Raw genomic sequence first — 24,784 nt, 5'->3', positions numbered from 1 at the left:
CAGGCCCAGTAAGGCCCAATACTTCCCCGGGGGGGTTCCGGTAACCCCTCCGGCACTCCGGTTTTCTCCGAAATCACCCGGAACACTTCCAGTGTCCGAATATAGTCGTCCAATATATCAATCTTTATGTCTCGACCATTTAGAGACTCCTCATCATGTCCGTGATCACATCCGGGACTCCGAACAAACTTCGGTACATCAAAACTTATAAACTCATAATAAAACTGTCATCGTAACGTTAAGCGTGCGGACCCTACGCGTTCGAGAACTATGTAGACATGACCTAGAACCATTCTCGTTCAATAACCAATAGCGGGACCTGGATGCCCATATTGGTTCCTACATATTCTATGAAGATCTTTACCGGTCAAACCGCATAACAACATACGTTGTTCCCTTTGTCATCGGTATGTTACTTGCCCGAGATTTGATCGTCGGTATCCAATACCTAGTTCAATCTAGTTACCGGCAAGTCTCTTTACTCGTTCCGTAATACATCATCTTATAGCTAACTCATTAGTTACAATGCTTGCAAGGCTTAGGTGATGAGTATTACCGAGAGGGCCCAGAGATACCTCTCCGACAATCGAAGTGACAAAACCTAATCTCGAATTATGCCAACCCAACATGTACCTTCGGAAACACCTGTAGAGCACATTTATAATCACCCAGTTATGTTGTGACATTTGGTGGCGCACAAAGTGTTCTTCCGGTAAACGGGAGTTGCATAATCTCATAGTTGCAGGAACTTTGTATAAGTCATGAAGAAAGCAATAGCAATATACTAAACGATCAAGTGCTAGGCTAACGGAATGGGTCATGTCAATCACATCATTCTCCTAATGATGTGATCCCATTAATCAAATGACAACACATGTCTATGGTTAGGAAACATAACCATCTTTGATTAATGAGCTAGTCAAGTAGAGGCATACTAGTGACTATATGTTTGTCTATGTATTCACACATGTATCATGTTTCCGGTTAATACAATTCTGGCATGAATAATAAACATTTATCATGATATGAGGAAATAAATAATAACTTTATTATTGCCTATAGGGCATATTTCCTTCACCTCCGAGTTCAACACACGTTCAGCTCGATGACGATCCCCGGACTCCAATCCAGCAGGGTTTCGGGATGAGTTTCGTCAGCACGACGGCATGGTGACGATGATGATGTTCTACCGACGCTGGGCTTCGCCTAAGCACCGCAACGATATAACCGAGGTGGAATATGGTGGATGGGGGCACCCCACACGGCTAAGGAACGATCACGAAGATCAACTTGTGTGTCTAGAGGTGCCCTCTTGCCTCCGTATATAAAGGAGCCAAGGGGGAGGGGGCGGCCGGCCAAGGAGGGCGCGCCAAGGGGGAGTCCTACTCCCACCGGGAGTAGGACTCCCTCTTTCCTAGTTGGAGAAGGAGAAGGGGGAAGGAGGAGGAAGAGGGGAAGGAAAGGGGGGGCGCCGCCCCCCTCTCCTCGTCCTATTCGCACTAGGGAGGGGAGGGGGTGTAGCCCACCTCTTGCCTCCTCTCCTCTTCTCCCTTAGGGCCCATGAAGGCCCAATAACCCCCGGGAGGGTTCCGGTAAGCCCCCGGTGCTCCGGTAAAATCCCGATTTCACCCGGAACCATTCCGATATCCGAATATAGGCTTCCAATATATCAATCTTTATGTCTCGACCATTTCGAGACTCCTCGTCATGTCCGTGATCACATCCGGGACTCCGAACAACCTTTGGTACATCAAAACTTATAAACTCATAATAAAACTGTCATCGTAACGTTAAGCATGCGGACCCTACGGGTTCGAGAACTATGTAGACATGACCTAGAACTATTCTCGGTCAATAACCAATAGCGGAACCTGGATGGTCATATTGGCTCCTACATATTCTACGAAGATCTTTATCGGTGAAACCGCATAACAATATACTTTGTTCCCTTTGTCATTTGTATGTTACTTGCCCGAGATTTGATCGTCGGTATCCAATACCTAGTTCAATCTCGTTACCGGCAAGTCTCTTTACTCGTTACATAATGCATCATTCCGTAACTAACTCATTAGCTACATTGCTTGCAAGGCTTATAGTGATGTGCATTACCAAGAGGGCCCAGAGATACCTCCCCAACAATCGGAATGACAAAACCTAATCTCGAAATACGCCAACCCAACATGTACCTTCGGAGACACCTGTAGAGCTCCTTTATAATCACCCAGTTACGTTGTGACGTTTGGTAGCACACAAAGTGTTCCTCCGGTAAATGGGAGTTGCATAATCTCATAGTTACAGGAACATGTATAAGTCATGAAGAAAGCAATAGCAATATACTAAACGATCAAGTGCTAGGCTAACGGAATGGGTCATGTCAATCACATCATTCTCCTAATGATGTGATCCCGTTAATCAAATGACAACACATGTCTATGGTTAGGAAATATAACCATCTTTGATTAATGATCTAGTCAAGTAGAGGCATACTAGTGACGTTATGTTTGTCTATGTATTCACACATGTATCATGTTTCCGGTTAATACAATTCTAGCATGAATAAGAAACATTTATCATGATATGAGGAAATAAATAATAACTTTATTATTGCCTCTAGGGCATATTTCCTTCAATGACATCTCCAAATCCATTTTTATAATTATTAAAATAAGATTCAACACCCTCCAAAATAGTGGGATCATCATCACATAAAGTTGACACATTTCCAAATCCACTTTCATCAATATAATCATCATAAATAAGAGGCATGCAATCATCACAATAAATTTGCACATCAAAACTTGGGGGACTAAAAATATCGTCTTTATCAAACATAGCATACCCAAACTTATGGCCTTGCCAGGGTCGGTCATGAGATTTTGGGGGCCCGGGGCGAAACTATAGCATGAGGCCCCTTAATATGAGTTTATAATATAACTAATATATGTAAGTATATAGAAAATATTACTAATAACCTCGAGGACCCGTAGTACAGATATCAATATAAATAAATAACATATGTATGTACTCCCTCCGTTTTTATTTATTCTACATACTAGATTTGACTGAAGTCAAACCTCGTAAAGTTTGACCAAGTTTATAGAAAAGAATATAAACATTTACCATAACAAATCTATATCATGTGAAAGTACATTCAATAATGTGTTGTGGAAAGATCCATATATATATATATATATATATATATATATATATATATATATATCCACTCGGATGTAGGTTACCATAAAGTATTATTGTTGACATTACCCTTGAGGTAAAAGGTTGGGAGGCGAAACTATAAGCCCCTATCTTTCTCTGTGTCCGATTGAGGCTTTGAACTCATAAGTATCGCGTGACTGTTAGCAATTGTGAAAGACTAAAAGATGGTTGAGTATGTGGACTTGCTATACAAAGATCTTAGAGCATCTCTAGCAGACCCCTAAAACTACGACCCGTATAAGTGTTTTACGAGCTGAGAAAAACACATTATAAAGGCTGATTTTAGCTGCGACCGAACAGAGCCCGTGTAATCAACCCGTAAAAAGGAATATTCTCTGAATATACCCACAGCTAGCTTTTTCTGGTCGTCATCTTAAGCCAACTTGAAATCGACCAGCGCGGCCGCCGGCGGACAAGCGGACGAGGAAGATACAGGGCAGCCGCGGCACGTGGACGGAGGCCAGGGCGGCCGGTGCGGCAGCGGGACTCCATGGACCGGTGGCTGTTGGAGAACGTAGTAATTTCAAAAAAATTCCTACGCACACGCAAGATCATGGTGATGCATAGCAACGAGAGGGGAGAGTGTTGTCCACTTACCCTCGTAGACCGTAAGCGGAAGCGTTATGACAACGCGGTTGATGTAGTCCTACGTCTTCACGATCCGACCGATCCAAGCACCGAACATATGGCACCTCCGAGTTCAGCACACATTCAGCTTGATGACGATCCCCGGACTCCGATCCAGCAGGGTTTCGGGGATGAGTTTCGTCAGCACGACGGTGTGGTGACGATGATGATGTTCTACCGATGCAGGGCTTCGCCTAAGCACCGCAACGATATGACCGAGGTGGAATATGGTGGAGGGGGACACCGCACACGGCTAAGGAACGATCACGAAGATCAACTTGTGTGTCTAGAGGTGCCCCCTTGCCCCCGTATATAAAGAAGCCAAGGGGGAGGGGGCGGCCGGCCAAGGAGGGCGCGCCAAGGGGGAGTCCTACTCCCACCGGGAGTAGGACTCCCTTCTTTCCTAGTTGGAGAAGGAGAAGGGTGATGGAGGAGGAAGAGGAGAAGGAAAGGGGGGGCGCCGCCCCCCTCTCCTTGTCCTATTTGGACTAGGGAGGTGAGGGGGCGCAGCCCACCTCTTGCCTCCTCTCCTCTTCTCCCTTAGGGCCCATGAAGGCCCAATAACCCCCGGGAGGGTTCCGGTGACCCCCCGGTGCTCCGGTAAAATCCGGATTTCACCCGGAACCATTCCGATATCCAAATATAGGCTTCCAATATATCAATCTTTATGTCTCGACCATTTCGAGACTCCTCGTCATGTCCGTGATCACATCCGGGACTCCGAATAACCTTCGGTACATCAAAACTTATAAACTCATAATAAAACTGTCATCGTAACGTTAAGCGTGCGGACCCTACGGGTTCGAGAACTATGTAGACATGACCTAGAACTATTCTCGGTCAATAACCAATAGTGGAACCTGGATGCTCATATTGGCTCCTACATATTCTACGAAGATCTTTATCGGTCAAACCGCATAACAATATACTTTGTTCCCTTTGTCATTGGTATGTTACTTGCCCGAGATTTGATCGTCGGTATCCAATACCTAGTTCAATCTCGTTACCGGCAAGTCTCTTTACTCGTTATGTAATGCATCATTCCGTAACTAACTCATTAGCTACATTGCTTGCAAGGCTTATAGTGATGTGCATTACCGAGAGGGCCCAGAGATACCTCCCCGATAATCAGAGTGACAAAACCTAATCTCAAAATACGCCAACCCAACATGTACCTTCGGAGACACCTGTAGAGCTCCTTTATAATCACCCAGTTACGTTGTGACGTTTGGTAGCACATAAAGTGTTCCTCCGGTAAACGGGAGTTGCATAATCTCATAGTTACAGGAACATGTATAAGTCATGAAGAAAGCAATAGCAACATACTAAACGATCAAGTGCTAGGCTAAAGGAATGGGTCATGTCAATCACATCATTCTCCTAATGATGTGATCCCGTTAATCAAATGACAACACATGTCTATGGTTAGGAAACATAACCATCTTTGAATAATGAGCTAGTCAAGTAGAGGCATACTAGTGACGTTATGTTTGTCTATGTATTCACACATGTATCATGTTTCCGGTTAATACAATTCTAGCATGAATAATAAACATTTATCATGATATGAGGAAATAAATAATAACTTTATTATTGCCTCTAGGGCATATTTTCTTCAGTCTCCCACTTGCACTAGAGTCAATAATCTAGATTACACAGTAATGATTTTAACACCCATGGAGTCTTGGTGCTGATCATGTTTTGCTCGTGGAAGAGGCTTAGTCAACGGGTCTACAACATTCAGATCCGTATGTATCTTGCAAATCTCTATGTCTCCCACCTGGACTTGGTCCTGGATGGAATTGAAACGTCTCTTGATGTGCTTGGTCCTCTTGTGAAATCTGGATTTCTTTCCCAAGGCAATTGCACCAGTATTGTCACAGAAGATCTTCATTGGTCCCAATGCACTAGGTATGACACCTAGATCAGAAATGAACTCCTTCATCCAGACTCCTTCATTTGCTGCTTCCGAAGCAGCTATGTACTCCGCTTCACATGTAGATCCCGCCATGATGCTTTGTTTAGAACTGCACCAACTTACAGCTCCACCGTTTAATAAAAACACGTATCCGGTTTGTGATTTAGAATCGTCCGGATCAGTGTCAAAGCTTGCATCAACGTAACCATTTACGACTAGCTCTTTGTCACCTCCATATACGAGAAACATATCCTTAGTCCTTTTCAGGTATTTCAGGATGTTCTTGACCGCTGTCCAGTAATCCACTCCTGGATTACTTTGGTGCCTCCCTGCCAAGCTTATTGCTAAGCATACGTCAGGTCTGGTACACATCATTGCATGCATGATAGAGCCTATGGCTGAAGCATAGGGAACGTCTTTCATTTTCTCTCTATCTTCTGCTGTGGTCGGGCATTGAGTCTGACTCAACTTCACACCTTGTAATATAGGCAAGAACCCTTTCTTTGCCTCATCCATTTTGAACTTTTTCAAAACTTTATCAAGGTATGTGCTTTGTGAAAGTCCAATTAAGCGTCTTGATCTATCTCTATAGATCTTGATGCCCAATATGTAAGCAGCTTCACCGAGGTCTTTCATTGAAAAACTTTTATTCAAGTATCCCTTTATGCTATCCAGAAATTCTATATCATTTCCAATTAATAATATGTCATCTACATATAATATCAGAAATGCTACAGAGCTCCCACTCACTTTCTTGTAAATACAGGCTTCTCCAAAAGTCTGTGTAAAACCATATGCTTTGATCACACTGTCAAAGCGTTTATTCCAACTCCGAGATGCTTGCACCAGTCTATAAATGGATCGCTGGAGCTTGCACACTTTGTTAGCACCTTTTGGATCGACAAAACCTTCTGGTTGCATCATATACAACTCTTCTTCCAGAAATCCATTCAAGAATGCAATTTTGACATCCATTAGCCAAATTTCATAATCATAAAATGCAGCAATTGCTAACATGATTCGGAGAGACTTAAGCATCGCTACGGGTGAGAAAGTCTCATCGTAGTCAACCCCTTGAACTTGTCGAAAACCTTTTGCAACAAGTCGAGCTTTATAGACAGTTACATTACCATGAGCGTCAGTCTTCTTCTTAAAGATGCATTTATTCTCAATGGCTTGCGGATCATCGGGCAAGCCAACCAAAGTCCATACTTTGTTCTCTTACATGGATCCCATCTCAGATTTCATGGCTTCTAGCCATTTTGAGGAATCTGGGCTCATCATCGCTTCCTCATAGTTCGTAGGTTCGTCATGGTCAAGTAACATGACTTCCAGAATAGGATTACCGTACCATCCTGGTGCGGATCTTACTCTGGTAGAACTACGAGGTTCAGTAGAAACTTGATCTGAAGTTTTATGATCAATATCATTAGCTTCCTCACTAATTGGTGTAGTTGTCACAGGAACCGGTTCTTGTGATGGACTACTTTCCAATAAGGGAGCAGATACAGTTACCTCATCAAGTTCTACTTTCATCTCACTCACTTCTTTCGAGAGAAACTCATTCTCTAGAAAGGATCCGAATTTAGCAATGAAAATCTTGCCCTCAGATCTGTGATAGAAGGTGTACCCAACAGTCTCTTTTGGGTATCCTATGAAGACACATTTCTTCGATTTGGGTTTGAGCTTATCTGGTTGAAGTTTCTTCACATAAGCATCGCAACCCCAAAGATTAAGAAACGACAACTTTGGTCTCTTGCCAAACCACAGTTCATGAGGCGTCGTCTCAATGGATTTTGATGGTGCCCTATTTAACGTGAATGCGACCGTCTCTAAAGCATAACCCCAAAACGATAGCGGTAAATCAGTAAGAGACATCATAGATCGCACCATATCTAGTAAAGTACGATTACGACGTTCGGACACACCATTTCGTTGTGGTGTTCCGGGTGGCGTGAGTTGCGAAACTATTCCGCATTGTTTCAAATGTAAGCCAAACTCGTAACTCAAATATTCTCCTCCACGATCAGATCATAGAAATTTTATTTTCTTGTTACGATGATTTTCCACTTCACTCTGAAATTCTTTGAACTTTTCAAATGTTTCAGACTTGTGTTTCATTAAGTAGATATATCCAAATCTGCTCAAATCATCTGTGAAGGTAAGAAAATAACGATACCTGCCGCGAGCCTCAGTATTCATTGGACCACAAACATCAATATGTATGATTTCCAACAAATCAGTTGCTCGCTCCATAGTTCCGGAGAACGGCGTTTTAGTCATCTTGCCCATGAGGCACGGTTCGCAAGTACCAAGTGATTCATAATCAAGTGATTCCAAAAGTCCATCAGTATGGAGTTTCTTCATGCGCTTTATACCGATATGACCTAAACGGCAGTGCCACAAATAAGTTGCACTATCATTATCAACTCTACATCTTTTGGTTTCAACACTATGAATATGTGTATCACTACTACCAAGATTAAATAAAAATAGACCACTCTTCAAGGGTGCATGACCATAAAAGATATTACTCATATAAATAGAACAACCATTATTCTCTGATTTAAATGAATAACCGTCTCGCATCAAACAAGATCCAGATATAATGTTCATGCTCAACGCTGGCACCAAATAACAATTATTTAGGTCTAAAACTAATCCCGATGGTAGATGTAGAGGTAGCGTGCCGACCGCGATCACATCGACTTTGGAACCATTTTCCATGCGCATCATCACCTCGTCCTTAGCCAATCTTCGCTTAATCTGTAGTCCCTGTTTCGAGTTGCAAATATTAGCAAAGAACCAGTATCAAACACCCAGGTACTACTGCGAGCATTAGTAAGGTACACATCAATAACATGTATATCACATATACCTTTGTTCACTTTGTCATCCTTCTTATCCGCCAAATACTTGGGGAAGTTCCGCTTCCAGTGTCTAGTCTGCTTGTAGTAGAAGCACTCAGTTTCAGGCTTAGGTCCAGACTTGGGTTTCTTCTCTTGAGCAGCAACTTGTTTGCTGTTTTTCTTGAAGTTCCCTTTCTTCTTCCCATTGCCCTTTTTCTTGAAACTGGTGGTCTTGTTGACCATCAACACTTGATGCTCTTTCTTGATTTCTACCTCCGCGGCTTTTAGTATTGCGAAGAGCTCGGGAATAGTCTTGTCCATCCCTTGCATATTATAGTTCATCACGAAGCTCTTGTAGCTTGGTGGCAGTGATTGAAGAATCCTGTCAATGACACTATCATCAGGAAGGTTAACTCCCAGTTGAATCAAGTGATTATTATACCCAGACATTTTGAGTATATGTTCACTGACAGAACTATTCTCCTCCATCTTACAGTTATAGAACTTATTAGGGACTTCATATCTCTCAATCCGGGCATTTGCTTGAAATATTAACTTCAACTCTTGAAACATCTCATATGCTCCATGACGTTCAAAACGTCGTTGAAGACCCGGTTCTAAGCCGTAAAGCATGGCACACTAAACTATCGAGTAGTCATCAGCTTTGCTCTGCCAGACGTTCTTAACGTCGTCAGTTGCATCAGCAGCAGGCCTGGCACCCAGCGGTGCTTCCAGGACGTGATTCTTCTATGCAGCAATGAGGATAATCCTCAGGTTACGGACCCAGTCCGTGTAATTGGTACCATCATCTTTCAACTTTGCTTTCTCAAGGAACGCATTAAAATTCAACGGAACAACAATACGAGCCATCTATCTACAACAAACATAGACAAGCAAAATACTATCAGGTACTAAGTTCATGATAAATTTAAGTTCAATTAATCATATTACTTAAGAACTCCCACTTAGACAGACATCTCTCTAGTCATCTAAGTGATCACGTGATCTAAATCAACTAAATTATGTCCGATCATCACGTGAGATGGAGTAGTTTGAATGGTGAACATCACTATGTTGATCATATTTAGAAACATTATAACTGAACACTTTTCCTGCCCTCTCAGGCTATTAGCATTTCTAGCCGTTGGATAATGACCTTTAGGCTTTCTTTGCCATCAGATTTGCTCTTAATTGCCCTAAATCGCACGTACAGGCTCGCCACAAGCGCTGACCTTCTCGGGCCGCTGCTCCGGTGGCTTTTTTGGGCATCTGAGATTTAATTGGGCTTACTGGGCCAGTACTAGGATTCCGTCCAAACGCAAGAGCAGAGATCCTTAAAACACCTCGACTCTCGCGACCCTCGTCAGACTCGCTCCTCTCTTGGCGGCGTCTCATGGGCGGGCAACCGCGTTGGGGTCGGCCAGACGCGACCGACGGCGTCTCGCCACGGGGCTCCTTGTCGGGCGAGTGGATAGCGTCCTGGCCGGTGACGCCACAGGGCAACAGTCTGGGTAGCGAATAGCTTGTCGATTGGTCTTCACCCACCCTCGATTCATTAAGGCGTTAATCGGGACCGATTAATGGTAATTGATGAACCGATTAAACTGGAGATTATTACAGGTCAGTTATAGGAATGTCGATTCATGTTTGGGCTTTAATTCACGGGCGCCCATATAATCTCCACGGTACCTCTGCTCCTTCCCCGCTCCCCTCACTTCTGCAAACAACTCTGCTGCAATGGTTCGTTCCTACATGCCCTCTTCCACTTATTTATCATCCAATTGAATTTTGGAATTTGTTTTTATACTGTCCTCTGTACTCACAAACAAGTCAGGTTCTTGTTCTCTAGGTTTACATGCCATTACGCTCCTCTGCAACACCTCTCTCTGTTCAATTCCTGCATGTGGATTTCCCAAGCTGCACCTTTCTAGAACAATTCCCCTTTGGTTCCACTTGTTTGAATCAGACAGGCGCAAATTGGCTGTTGGTAGAATCTTCATCTCAGCTCATGGACGTGGCATGGGGTCTCATTCACGTGGACAGTGTGGAGTAGCATTGGCTCCACCATCTCCTATTCTCTGCTACCCACAAAGATTCACTTAGGTAAGAGCACCCCACGGTTCAATCCTATTTTTAGACCCATTACCATATATCGTACTTATGATTACCACTATTGTTTCCTAATTATTGCAATTTAGAGATAAATAAGTTGAGAAAGGGACATATACTGTACAAATTTATGCCCATCACGAGCTGCTTGACATATGATGCAATTTTTTGTTGCTTATGTTTTTTGGCTATTGGGATGTACTAGATTTTTTTTCATATACTAGCATTGGAGTGAACTTTGCACAGTAGCTACTGCTGACATTTGTGGAGATGAGTGTGTTCCTTGATGTTTCAGATTGATGCTCCAGGTAAATGTAGGATTATAAAAAAACATTAATTCATTTCAAATAGTTCAGGCAAAGTGGAACTTATTATGTAGTTGATCGGTAAGGCACGTCCTAGACTCACTGATGTTTCGTGGCGGTGTGCAAGTGTGCACCGAGTGGAATAATTCACCCATAAGACATCAATGGTTCTTTATATTTCTGTACTCTACTCACCGGTGTATTGTCATGGTATACAGCTATCACACCTTCATCTCAGACTGCTGTCGTGTAAGAGTGAGGATTAAGGTGGAATAGTTAGGCACTTGCTATTCTGAGCAAGGTAATACATGAGGTTATCCACTTTCTAAGCATCACCACAAGGAGGGTGATTTCTTTGAGGCAGCAGCTTGATCGGCGGAGCTGCGTGTATCAATGTATGGCAGCCGACATAGATAGAGCTTTCCGCCACTACGGTCTGAAACAATGATGTTCTCAGAAGATGCATTTACTACAGAAAGATAATGTATGCAGAGAACGACAGAATAGTGATTTGTGTTTTTTGTTGCCTTTTCTTGCTCGGTTCAGGTAGTTCCTCCCACATAAAATGGCACAACAGTTTTTAAGCCCCAGAGAAAATATTGTGGTGTCATTGGAATTTGTATAAGGAACTATTTTTTGTCCAAATTACATTCTTGTGTAAGAAGATACTATTATCTGTGTTACCACAAACGATATGATATTTAAGCATGTAGTGTGCCTACTATTGATGTAATAATCAAGATTCTTGACTTTCTTAGATAGCATGATTTTACTTCTCCCGTCCTCTGTCCTATCAGATGTGACCATAATTATAGAATATTTTGTGTAAAGTTTTCTGGTGCCTATTTGAGGTCTGCATCTTCTCCAGTTCGCTCTATGCTGCAATACAATCTATTTTCAAAGTATTTACTGACATGCTGCCTTCTTCTATCTTTATACATTGCAATTTATTATTATGTTTAATTCCATATTTGTATGCAACTGCAAACAAGCTTGTATGCTCGAACCAAACTGTGTGTAGCCATATTTTTTTTTACCATGGATAGATTGGCTTATGGCACTACAAACATTTATACTTATGTTCACATGGAAATTGTAAAGTCTCTCCAAGTGAAGGTGAGCTACATACTAAGAGTTATAGGAACAATCAGATTCCTCTCTTTATTTACATACCATTGTTTTTTAAAAATAAAGAAAAATATATATTATAGGAAAACATAATATTTTAAAAAATGCAAGCAAATAGAAGGGCGCGGCAACGCGCGCAACCAATGATCTAGTCTACTACATGATTCACGTTCGACCTTTCGGTCTCCGTGTTCCGAGGCCATATCTGTTATATGCCAGGCTCGTCAAGTTTAACCTGAGTATTCCGCGTGTGCAACTGTTTTGCATGCACCCGTTGTATTTGAACGTAGAGCTTATCACACCCAATCATCACGTGGTGTCTTAGCACGAAGAACTTTCGCAACGGTGCATACTCAGGGAGAACACTTCTTGATAATTTTTAGTGAGAGATCATCTTAAAATGCTACCGTCAATCAAAGCAAGATAAGATGCATAAAGGATAAACATCACATGCAATCAATATAAGTGATATGATATGGCCATCATCATCTTGTGCTTGTGATCTCCATCTCCGAAGCACCGTCCTGATCACCATCGTCACCGGCGCGACACCTTGATCTCCATCGTAGCATCGTTGTCGTTACGCCATCTATTGCTTCTACGACTATCGCTATCGCTTAGTGATAAAGTAAAGCAATTACAGGGCGTTTGCATTTCATACCATAAAGCGACAACCATATGGCTCCTGCCAGTTGCCGATAACTTCGGTTATAAAACATGATCATCTCATACAATAAAATATAGCATCACGTCTTGACTATATCACATCACAACATGCCCTGCAAAAACAAGTTAGACGTCCTCTACTTTGTTGTTGTAAATTTTACGTGGCTGCTACGGGTTGAGAAAGAACCGTTCTTACCTACGTATCAAAACCACAACGATAGTTCGTCAAGTTAGTGCTGTTTTAACCTTCGCAAGGACCGGGCGTAGCCACACTCGGTTCAACTAAAGTTGGAGAAACAGACACCCGCTAGTCACCTGTGTGCAAAGCACGGCGGTAAAACCAGTCTCGCGTAAGCGTACGCGTAATGTCGGTCCGGGCCGCTTCATCCAACAATACCGCTGAACCAAAGTATGACATGCTGGTAAGCAGTATGACTTGTATCGCCCACAACTCACTTGTGTTCTACTCGTGCATATAACATCAACGCATAAAACCTAGGCTCGGATGCCACTGTTGGGGAACGTAGTAATTTCAAAGAAATTCCTACGCACACGCAAGATCATGGTGATGCATAGCAACAAGAGGGGAGAGTGTTGTCCACGTACCCTCGTAGACCGTAAGCGGAAGCATTATGACAACACGGTTGATGTAGTCGCACGTCTTCACGATCCGACCTATCCAAGCACCGAACGTACGGAACCTCCGAGTTCAGCACACGTTCAGCTCGATGACGATCCCCGGACTCCGATCCAGCAGGGTTTCGGGGATGAGTTTCGTCAGCACGACGGCGTGGTGACGATGATGATGTTCTACCGACGCAGGGCTTCGCCTAAGCACTGCAACGATATGACCGAGGTGTAATATGGTGGAGGGGGACACCGCACACGGTTAAGGAACGATCACGAAGATCAACTTGTGTGTCTAGAGGTGCCCCCTTTCCCCCGTATATAAAGGAGCCAAGGGGGAGGGGGCAGTCGGCCAAGGAGGGTGCGCCAAGGGGGAGTCCTACTCCCACCGGGAGTAGGACTCCCTTCTTTCCTAGTTGGAGAAGGAGAAGGGTGATGGAGGAGGAAGAGGGGAAGGAAAGGGGGGGGCGCCGCCCCCCTCTCCTTGTCCTATTCGCACTAGGGAGGGGAGGGGGTGCAGCCCACCTCTTGCCTCCTCTCCTCTTCTCCCTTAGGGCCCATGAAGGCCCAATAACCCCCGGGAGGGTTCCGTAACCCCCCGGTGCTCCGGTAAAATCCCGATTTCACCCGGAACCATTCCTATATCCAAATATAGGCTTCCAATATATCAATCTTTATGTCTCGATCATTTCGAGACTCCTCGTCATGTCCGTGATCACATCCGGGACTCCGAACAACCTTCGGTACATCAAAACTTATAAACTCATAATAAAACTGTCATCGTAACGTTAAGCGTGCGGACCCTACGGGTTCGAGAACTATATAGACATGACCTAGAACTATTCTCGGTCAATAACCAATAGCGGAACCTGGATGCTCATATTGGCTCCTACATATTCTACGAAGATCTTTATCGGTCAAACCGCATAACAATATACTTTGTTCCCTTTGTCATTGGTATGTTACTTGCCCGAGATTTGATCGTCGGTATCCAATACCTAGTTCAATCTCGTTACCGGCAAGTCTCTTTACTCGTTACGTAATGCATCATTCCGTAACTAACTCATTAGCTACATTGCTTGCAAGGCTTATAGTGATGTGCATTACCGAGAGGGCCCAGAGATACCTCCCCGACAATCGGAGTGACAAAACCTAATCTCGAAATACGCCAACCCAACATGTACCTTCGGAGACACCTGTAGAGCTCCTTTATAATCACCCAGTTACGTTGTGACGTTTGGCAGCACACAAAGTGTTCCTCCGGTAAACGGGAGTTGCATAATCTCATAGTTACAGGAACATGTATAAGTCATGAAGAAAGCAATAGCAACATACTAGATGATAAAGTGCTAGGCTAACGGAATGGGTCATGTCAATCACATCATTCTCATAATGATGTGATCCCGTTAATCAAATGACAACACATGTATGTGGTTAGGAAACATAACCATCTTTGATTAATGAGCTAGTCAAGTAGAGGCATACTAGTGACGTTATGTTTGTCTATGTATTCAAACATGTATCATGTTTCCGGTTAATACAATTCTAGCATGAATAATAAACATTTATCATGATATGAGGAAATAAATAATAACTTTATATTGCCTCTAGGGCATATTTCCTTCTGTGGCTGACGGGCTCGTCCGCTGTTGGGAAACACGCATCGAGCTAGCTAGCTAGCTGTGTGAATAGACTGAGCTAGCTCTATGCGAATCGATTGAGCTAGCAACTAGCTAGCTCCGTTCGAGAGCCGGGCGAGGACGGCGGCTGGGGCAGAGGGTCAGCAGGCCAGGCAGGCGGCGGCGGGCGCGCGGCCGGCATCCAGGGACCAGCGGCGGGCGAGCGCGGCTGCCGGGGCAGGTGGCCGGCGTCGGGGACAAGCGGACGGGAGCGACCATGAAGATTTCGATGGCAGTTAAACTCCCGCCAACAGTCGTTCGTGTATACAGGTCCTCTTCGGGTTGGCTCCGAAATCCTTATATTCACAGTTTCGGCGGGGATGTTTTCCGCGCCCCTTAAAAAAATTTATGGGTCGTAGCCGTTTATGGTTTCTATTTGGGTCGCTTTTTTCGCCGAAAACTGTAAACCGACGGTTATTTTACAGTTTCATGCGTTATACGGGGTCTGCTAGAGATGCTCTTACATTGACTCTTTTCCGACATCATGAAAAATTGCAATTGCTTCAATGATTAAGATCATAGTTTGTTAGTTTTCAATAAAGTTTCTGATTCATACTTTACCTTGTTAACGAATTGTTACTTTAGCATAAGAAATATATGACAATATATGTTGCTATTCTAAAGATGATCATGATGCCCTCATGTCCGTATTTTATTTTATCGACACCTCTATCTCTAAACATGTGGACATATTTATCGATTTTGGCTTTTGCTTGAGGACATGTGAGGTCTAAGCTTGGGCGAGTTGATACATCCATATTGCATCATGCTTTTGTATTGATATTTATTGCATTATGGGATTTTATTACACATTATGGTGCACTACTTATGCCTTTTCTCTCTTATTTACATGAAGATGGAGAATGTCGGCAGCTGAAATTTTGGACCGGAAAGGAGCAAATCTGAGAGACCGATTCTGCACAACTCTAGAAGTCCTGAAAATTTACGAAGAATTATTTTCGAATAAAAAAAATATTGGGCGAAGAAATACCAGAGGGGGACCCACCAGGTGGCCACAAGCCTGGGGACGTGCCCTACCCCCCCTGGGCGCACGCCCTAGGGCTTGTGGGCCCCCTGGCAGGTCTCCGGTGCCCATCTTCTGCTATATGGAGCTTTTGACCTGGAAAAAAAATCATAAGAAAGCTTTCGAGATAAAGCGCCTCCGTCTCAAGGCGGAACCTGGGAAGAAGCAATCTAGGGCTCTGGCGGAGCTGTTCTGCCGGGGAAACTTCCCTTCCTGAGGGGAAATCGAAGCCATCATCATCACCAACGATCCTCTCATCGAGAGGGGGTCAATCACCACCAATATATTCACCAGCACCATCCCCTCTCAAACCCTAATTCATCTCTTGTATCTGATCTTTGTCTCAAAACCTCAGATTGGTACCTATGCATTGCTAGTACTGTTGATTACTCCTTGTAGTTGACGCTAGTTGGTTTATTCGATGGAAGATCATATGTTCAGATCCTTAATAATATTCAATACCCCTCTGATTTTGAACATGAATTTGCTTTGTGAGTAGTTACGTTTGTTCCTGAGGACATGGGAGAAGTCTTGTTATAAGTAATCATGTGAATTTGGTATTCGTTCGATATTTTGATGAGATGTATGTTGTATTTCCTCTAGTGGTGTTATGTGAACATCGACTACATAACACTTCACCATGATTTGGGCCTAGGGGAAGGTAATGGGAAGTAATAAGTAGATGATGGGTTGCTAGAGTGACAGAAGCTTAAACCCTAGTTTATGTGTTGCTTCGTAAGGGGCTGATTTGGATCCATATGTTTCTTGCTATGGTTAGATTTATCTTAATTATTTTTTTGTAGTTGCGGATGCTTGCGAGAGGGGTTAATCGGCTTGTCCAAGAAAGGGCAGCACCCAAGCACCGATCCACCCACATATCAAATTCTCAAAGTAACGAACGTGAATCATATGAGCGTGATGAAAACTAACTTGCCAATAATTCACATGCGTCCTCGGGAGCGCTTTGCTTTATATAAGAGTTTGCCTAGGCTTGTCCTTTGCTACAAAAAGGATTGTGCCACCTTGCTTCACTTTTGTTACCCTTGTTACTTGTTACCCGTTACGAATTATCTTATCACAAAACTATCTATTACCGATAATTTCAGTGCTTGCAGAGAATACATTGCTGAAAACCACTTGTCATTTCCTTCTGCTCCTCGTTGGGTTCGACACTCTTACTTACTGAAAGGACTACGATAGATCCCCTATACTTGTGGGTCATCAATACCCCAATGTCACCTCGGGAATCTGCGAGTTGAGTGCCAAAACACATATCAAGTGAATCAATATGATACCCCATATATTTCAGTGCAAAGGAAGTAGCTACTTCTCTCCAAAATGCAAACATATCTTTAACAAAAAATGGTGAAAGAACTGACATGACAGCCTAGACCTATCTCTTGACGTTCAAAGAATAAATTGAAAATTTTGGTTTCCTCAATGACCTATAGCAGTTTTTAACTCAGAATTACATTTACACCGGCCAGTTTTGCTTCCCATGAGAAAGGTGAAAAGTGCACCTTACACCTTTTGAACTAATGTGTGAGATTAATATACAAGTCTCAACTCACGCATCCTCAAACTGTCAGTACTCATAAAGACCCAGTCCTCCATGTCATAGTAAATTGTCAACCGATATGACTATCAATTGGTTGATGCTAATTTTTCTTTCTGGTCTCCAAAAATTACTTGTGAAATTTTGATGACTTCGGCTTTGCCTTATTTTAGGACTCTCATCCCTGGTGAACGTCCGTCAGAAGATGGGTGGAAAAGAACGTGGTCCCCTCACAGTTATCACTGCATTTGAAGGGTGTGGGGTTGCCAGTTTTTAGAAACGAGATTGCTAAATCTCAGTCAACTAAGACTTAACTAAGTCTTAGTCGATGCTATATTCAGGAGATCTTATACATGGAGATCCGTGCAATTTTTCCTTTTTCTTTTTACATGGTATGTCACTTGAATGAGACTTGGTTAAATTTCAGTCGATTGAGATCTTTTTTCTGAACAAGCAAAGGCACCGAAGTGCCAAATTCATTCAGCTCGTAGAGAAAGTACAAAGAGAATTACATAGATCTGCTGAAGATGTAGAGAGGAGTAGCAACATTATCTAGAAAAGAGAACTGAAGAAAGACCCTATATGAGGCAAAGTGGGAATGACCACTACACCATGATCAACATGGTCAGAACTAGCACAGGAACACTCTGAATCTGAAACTATGAATTGTTGTTGCCTTTTGCTTCACTGCCATCTTTCTTGAAGCAAGCATGTCAAGGTCCTGTAGAAACAGCAAAATACATCTGCAATCAAGATGAAAACCCTGCAAAATAAGAAACCGATGTACTCCAGCTTCGCGATATAGCATCAAACTCCAGAGATCTGCAAACGAATAAAAACCAAGCACAACACAAAGTACAGAGAGAAGGCAGAGCTCAAGAAGAAACAAAGAACAAGCCCAGGCTACCATCTATAACTGAGATAAAAACTTGCCACACCAAAACCTACAGGGAGAAAATTAATAACAGTAAACTGTATGAATTCTAAAGCCCTGAATCTGAAAATTTCCAAGAAGAGGCAGTATTGGGCAAAGACCATGATTGTGTCTTGCAGCAAAACAAGAAAGCCGAGTGTCGCCAATAGCACGGAAAACTTGTTGAGCAAGATTATGAACAATACCATTGATCTCCCTAGAAATGTGAAACACCTTTGGCTGAAGCTGACAAGTAGTCTTAAAAAAACTAGCCAAAGATTTCCGGATACTCCATGGAGTTTCAGAAGTGGAGACATTACCTAGAGCAGCAGCCCCTGCTAAAACCAAGCAGTCCGTCAGAAAAGTAGGCTGAGCAATGTTGAGTTGAGATTCAAGATAAGCAGCAAAATTTAGTGCAAGAGCCTCCGCTTGCAGAGGAGTAGAAGTTGGAGGAGCTGAAGCTTGCACTTGCACATTGATCTCTCCTCGGTTAGAGGGTAAGGAAATAAAGATTCCCACACTTGTGCCAACCTGTCCTTGCAACAAACCTGGAATTTTCTTGGTCCTAAAAGCTGCATCCGAATAGATTTTAGCCCCATCAGCCAACAAATCAGACCTAAGGGTTCTGCCAGGCAAAGGAATTTGATTAGAAGACAACTGAGTTGGAGTTGGAGCCTGATTCAAGAGAAGGGCATTGTCATACACATTAGAGGTTAACGCAAAAGCAGCAATGTGAACTTGATGAGGAAGAGATTTCGCCTTATCAAATAGAAAATCATTCCTTGCTTTGCAGAGACACCAAAGAAGCGTAATGTATTTTTTGGCCAAAAACTGCCAGCCATGGGATGGAGATCATGCGACCCTAGAGGCGTTCGCTAGGGTTGGCCTCCCAGGAAGCGTAAGCCAGATAATATTTCCGTTTCTTAAGGGCCTTTGATATTGCCTTGCCAAAATATATCCTTGAAGCCACTTCAGCACCTCGTCCCCAGCGGAGCCCGGACCAAACTCCTCCCTAGCTCCTCCGCCGGCGCGATCTCCTCCACCTCCCCTCGCGTCTTGGGTCGAGGCCCGGGCTTGAAAAATCTCGATTGCCCTTCCTGCTCCCCCTAAACATCGCTTCACGCAGGATTCGACACTGATGAGGCTCCTCATGTCCAGGAAGCGGCACAGGCTGCGCTGCCGCCGGCGAATCCGTAAGGCTCCTGCTTGCACTCTCTCCTTCTTTCCGCCTCTCAGTTATTTTTTTGCTTTTGTTTTGTATATTCTCTTAGTGTGTTACATAGATCTGTTGGTAGAGGAAGAACTGTTTATTTGTGTGTGTGGCAGCATAGGTGGGGATTCTATTTGGGTGAGAATTGGACCAAGCTCGATCACTGGGATGATCTACGTCGGCCAGCCTATCTTTACTTGGGCACAAAATTGGGGAATATGAACGAAAACTGGACACCAAATCTCTGTCCTAGTTCCTTCTTAAGTGCCAATGGTGACTTCTGCCTGAAGAGATTATTACCCTGCCTAGAAATTACAGCAGAAATAATTCAAAAGCTATTTTGACTGGAGGGCAAGGCAGCATCCATTAAGTGTGTTGAGTCAAGGATGCAATCCTCTCAGATAACCTGCACCTAGAGGGAAATCTTCTTGATTTTCAGAAATAGGATCTGATGTGCAACACACGATATCCTTGAGCTTGCATTCTAATGCCTGTTCTCACCATAACTGTGGTCTATTGCAGGTGGACCGGTTGCTTTGGTGGCTAAAAGAAAGAGTCTGCGCTGCCAGCAAGATGATAACTATCATGTGGACAGAGGAATATCTTGTCCCGATCTTCCAGAGGTACATGATGCTGATACTTAAGAATTCCACCCATTTCAAGTAAAAATCACATTTCCTCTGTTGGAAACCACGGGCAAGCTTGTGCTTGCTGGATAACAATGGACATGTATTCTACCGCTTCTTGGTATGTTTCGTTCCTGAGGGTTTACAGGCAGGATGTTGAACGGAAAGTGAGTGGATGGGGGCTCTCAAAGGCACTGTTTCGTTTGGTTATTAAGCTGTAGGCATGTGTACTTGTTGTAGCTTATGAATAGTAATTTGGAGGTTTCCATAGGATTTTTTGTTCTTTGTAGTTTTCTATCACTGCAATGATATCTAAGGACTCTGGCTTGTCTCCACTCCAGGATGAAGAGGGGGTAGATTGTGTTTTGGAGGGTTTGCTGGGGATTTGGGTAGGTGTCTAGTTTGGATTGAGATGTTTTACTTTTGGATTTTGTAGCCCGTGGTATCTGTCAGGAGTAAATTAGAGGAAGTTGTATAAAAAGTACATGGAGTTTGAGAGGAAATCAACTGTTGAAGCTAAATTCATGCAGACTTACTAAATTTCTGCCAAGGAAGAGAATGGCAGGATCTGGCTTGAATTCCACCAGCGAACTCCATCCAACAGCCCTCCAAACAAGATGTTTCTAATTTTCTACTGCTACAGTTTGTAATAAGAGGAAAGTCCTCTCTAAAATTAAGACACGTTTGGCTATGGTGCAAGCATCAGCCTCGTAATGCTGTCATAGAAGAGTTAGTTGAAAGAAACGACATCCAAAAACCTGGGACCTATGTTATACCCAAGAAAACACCGATACTTCCACGATACCTCTCACGCTCTAGTAGTGCTGGTGGTGGGCTCCTTTCCCCGGTGCTCCCGCTCCTCGTCCCCCCACTATCCTGTAGAATTCTATCTAATGGAAGGCTTCTGATTTCCTCCTCCCTTTCTCTCTAACTGAACTTTTATGTTTGGTAAATTGCTGCTACCCTTTGGCTGCTGGTTCTTGCTTTTGTTGGAATCATGGATAAGATAGAAGATAATGGGCTGTACTGACTAAATATATACTAAATGGCTTGATGCTTAATTGATAACATATTCTTTATATTATTTAAAAAAATAGTCAAACCTATTCTTGTATTGACGCTTTTCAGAAATGATGTGTTTACGTATCCGTATCGCCCCGATACTGATACACGTATCGATATCGCTGCAATCTAGGTTGTACCTCTCCCTGGAGTGGAGGCAGGAAGATACCAACTAATAGAGTATACCCAGAATTATAGCCAAGCTTAAAATGCGGGGTGCCACATTCGGACTAGAAGGATGGGGTTATAAACACTTTTTACTACATAATCATTTCCTCTCTGTACTTCGTTACCTTCCTGAGGTGTCGAGCAGCCCTAATCAGTGTTCTCCTTTCTCCAAAAAAAAAAGTATCCATGCTTCCATGCATGTCTTCACATCACTGGTTGCACTGTTCCCTTTATGATGTCTAATTCAAACATATAGGCAGACTGAATCACCATTTATTCTTAGGGATTGCTATTTTATGATTTTATCTGAGTTTTTTCAATCTATTTTCTTGCATCTATAATTCTAATGAGTGTATTCTCCTATGTCTGCTGCATGCAGGATATCTTGCGGCATATTCATGCCAAAATGACACTTAGAGATGCTGCTCGTGCTGCTTGCGCATCGCACACATTCCGACGCAACTGGATATTCCATCCCAACCTTACATTCAGTCTGGGAACACTTGGCTTGAATAGAAATGCGTCTAGGGATGTAATAACAAGAGATCTTATCAGCAAGATTGACCTGATTATGCAAAATCGCTCAGGCATCGGCGTGAAGACACTAGACATTGATCTCTATAGTTGTGACAACATCGACTTCACCTATCTTGATAGTTGGCTTCGTATTGCTGTTACTCCAGGGATTGAAGAACTGATCCTGACGCTGCCTCTACCCACCATTGTTTTTGAGAATGCTGTACCCATCATTTCAGTGTATAACTTCCCATGTTCACTATTATCTAACGGGAGCGGAAACTCAATTCAATATCTCGACCTGTGTTACTGTACCTTGCGTCCCACAGCTGGTCTTGGTTGCCTAAGAAGCCTGACAAGACTGCGCCTGTGTTGCACGCGGATTACTGGGGATGAATTATGGTGTCTCCTTTCCAATTCTCCCGCTTTGGTGTGCTTGATACTCCAGTACTGCAAGGAGATAATTTCCTTGAAGATACCTTCTCTGCTGCAGCGTCTCCGTTTTCTGGAGGTGGCTGATTGTGATAGGCTGCAGGTGGTAGAGAGCAATGCTCCAAATCTCACCACTTTTTACTTCGAAGGTTTCATAGGTCAAATCTCACTTGGGGGCTCACTGCAAGTGAAAACCCTACGCATGATATGCTTCCGCCAGACCAACATTGTCTGTTATGCTCGGCACAATCTTTTGTCTATTGCCCCAAATGTTGAAACACTTACCATATCATCACCGAATGAGGTATACTCTGAAACTTTAGATGATTATTATGGACTTGCTATGCCTGCCGATAAAAGTAGTGATACATTGGAATGCAATTAAGGTCTCAGATGTCTTTATGCAGATGGTGAACACACCGATGCTATCTAGCAAGTTTCTCCACCTCAAGCTCTTGCAGATTTCATTAGTGGGAATGGCTCTTTCCGGAGCTTATGATTATCTTTCTCTGGTTTCTTTTCTCGATGCTTCTCCTTGCTTGGAGAATTTTGTATTAGCTGTAAGTTATTTCATCCTTCAATAGTATTTGGTATCTTGGTTTCTCTGGAGAGCAGTGGCATTGATATTGGTCCTATGCAGATATCCCAGCATCGCATGGGGCATGCTTCGATTCTTGGAGAGCCCTCACATGATCTGAGGCAGATCCCGCAGCAGCGCCATGACAAGCTCAAGAGTGTGACGATCACTGGCTTTTGCTCGGCAAAGAGCTTGGTTGAGCTAACATGTCATATCCTCGAGAATACAACATCACTCGACTGCCTTACGCTGGACACCACATGTCATCCTAGTTGCGCTGTCACAAAATTTGACAAGTGTCACCCCCTCATGGATGGGGATAGCCTGGTGGAGGCACAGAAAGCGCTCTTGGCCATCAGAAGATACGTTCTGGGGAAAGTCCCCTCTATGGTCAAGTTAAATATCCTGGAGCCTTGCAGCCGATGCCATGCCGTTGAATCTTTGGTGTCAACTGCCAAGTTGTCTTAGCTGTGCAATGTCTGTTATCTGAGTTATGCATATGTTAATGTTACTTTAGTAAGACAACTGCACATTATTCAGGTTCTCTGATGCTCAATTTTACCCGTCATCCAGTGCATGCTTCCAACATTTGGCGATTGATGCACGCTGCCCCTTGAAGAAGGTGCTGTTTCGCCATGGAAGTCTACAGGCTGTGGCTGTTCTTTGCAGGTGGTTCGGCATTTGTGGCTGCCGAATCCTCCTTTTTATTTAGTGAATGAAGAGCCCCGTTGATTGAGCCATGAATGAAAGGCCCCGTTGATTTAATCGATTCTTTTTTCAAGAACATGATTGAATCGATTCTCAGAAAGAGGTTTACATGAATCTGAGGATGATTTTTCTTCAGTTTTACTTGTAGCGTTTTTATGTGTTTGCGAATCTCGTCTGGTGCATCAAAATCGGACTATTTATATCTGAATCTCTTCTTGTTGTTCATGTACTCCCTCCGTCCCATAATATAAGACGTTATATTGTGGGTTGGAGGTAGTGTCTATCAATTTTGTCACTGAGGCTGAAGTTTTATGTTACAAACCTTACAACTATGCTGCTTGGTGGAAAAGGAAGATAGACAAAACATAATACAGGAGAACATTGAGAATTTGAGAGTATGCAACAAACTGAAATCCAATACTACAGTGACACACAACATGGAGCCATAGGACAGATGTATTTGTCAAAGTGATTGTGCATGAGAAATTTAATTCATGCACTTTGTCAATCATCATGCAAGTTGAAAAACTTGCTGTTCTAACCCACAACAACACAAGAACAAAGATCAAGCAAGGACGCCTGCTGATTTGTTCTAATCCACAATCAAACAACAAAAAATTGTAAGAATAGCATATCAAACAAGCACAATTCTACAGTGATAAACGACATGGAGCTCTAGGACAAATGTATTTGTGATTGTGCAGAAAGTTGAAAAACTTCCATTCTGATCAGGTATCACACAAGAAGAACGACCAAACAAGCACAATTGTCCACAATCAAACTACTGAGTTCCAATCTGCACATCCTGCAGGCAATATACTACCTCGAATTGGAGAAACAGAGTTTCAATCTCGACATCCTACAGCCAA

General features: G+C 43.1%; 1 protein-coding gene across 2 annotated transcripts; it reads left to right on the top strand.

Moving 5' to 3' along the window:
- Positions 1 to 19,559: 19,559 nt before the first annotated feature.
- Positions 19,560 to 24,123, top strand: LOC123112581 (uncharacterized). 2 transcript variants are annotated; one of them, XM_044533613.1, is made up of 6 exons: positions 19,560 to 19,809; positions 20,349 to 20,449; positions 22,062 to 22,934; positions 23,038 to 23,190; positions 23,271 to 23,684; positions 23,781 to 24,123. In XM_044533613.1, the coding sequence occupies exons 1-5, from the start codon at positions 19,755 to 19,757 to the stop codon at positions 23,673 to 23,675; spliced, it is 1,587 nt and encodes a 528-aa protein (XP_044389548.1). In that variant the 5' UTR covers positions 19,560 to 19,754; the 3' UTR covers positions 23,676 to 23,684; positions 23,781 to 24,123. The 2 variants fall into 2 exon arrangements, with proteins under 2 accessions (XP_044389548.1, XP_044389546.1); XM_044533611.1 differs by having other exon boundaries at positions 23,271 to 24,123.
- Positions 24,124 to 24,784: the final 661 nt, after the last annotated feature.

Source organism: Triticum aestivum, chromosome 5B, assembly GCF_018294505.1.
Source record: "Triticum aestivum cultivar Chinese Spring chromosome 5B, IWGSC CS RefSeq v2.1, whole genome shotgun sequence".
In the NCBI taxonomy this organism is placed as follows: domain Eukaryota; kingdom Viridiplantae; phylum Streptophyta; class Magnoliopsida; order Poales; family Poaceae; genus Triticum; species Triticum aestivum.
This window is presented reverse-complemented; position numbering and strand designations above follow the sequence as displayed.

Excerpts from the sequence above, each read along its gene's own strand:
- LOC123112581 (XM_044533613.1), top strand. The coding sequence starts at position 19,755 with ATGAGGCTCCTCATGTCCAGGAAGCGGCACAGGCTGCGCTGCCGCCGG. Across the intron at positions 19,810-20,348 it reads GCGCTGCCGCCGGCGAATCC|GTGGACCGGTTGCTTTGGTG; the intron begins GTAAGGCTCCTG and ends GGTCTATTGCAG. Across the intron at positions 23,191-23,270 it reads TGGAGAATTTTGTATTAGCT|ATATCCCAGCATCGCATGGG; the intron begins GTAAGTTATTTC and ends GGTCCTATGCAG.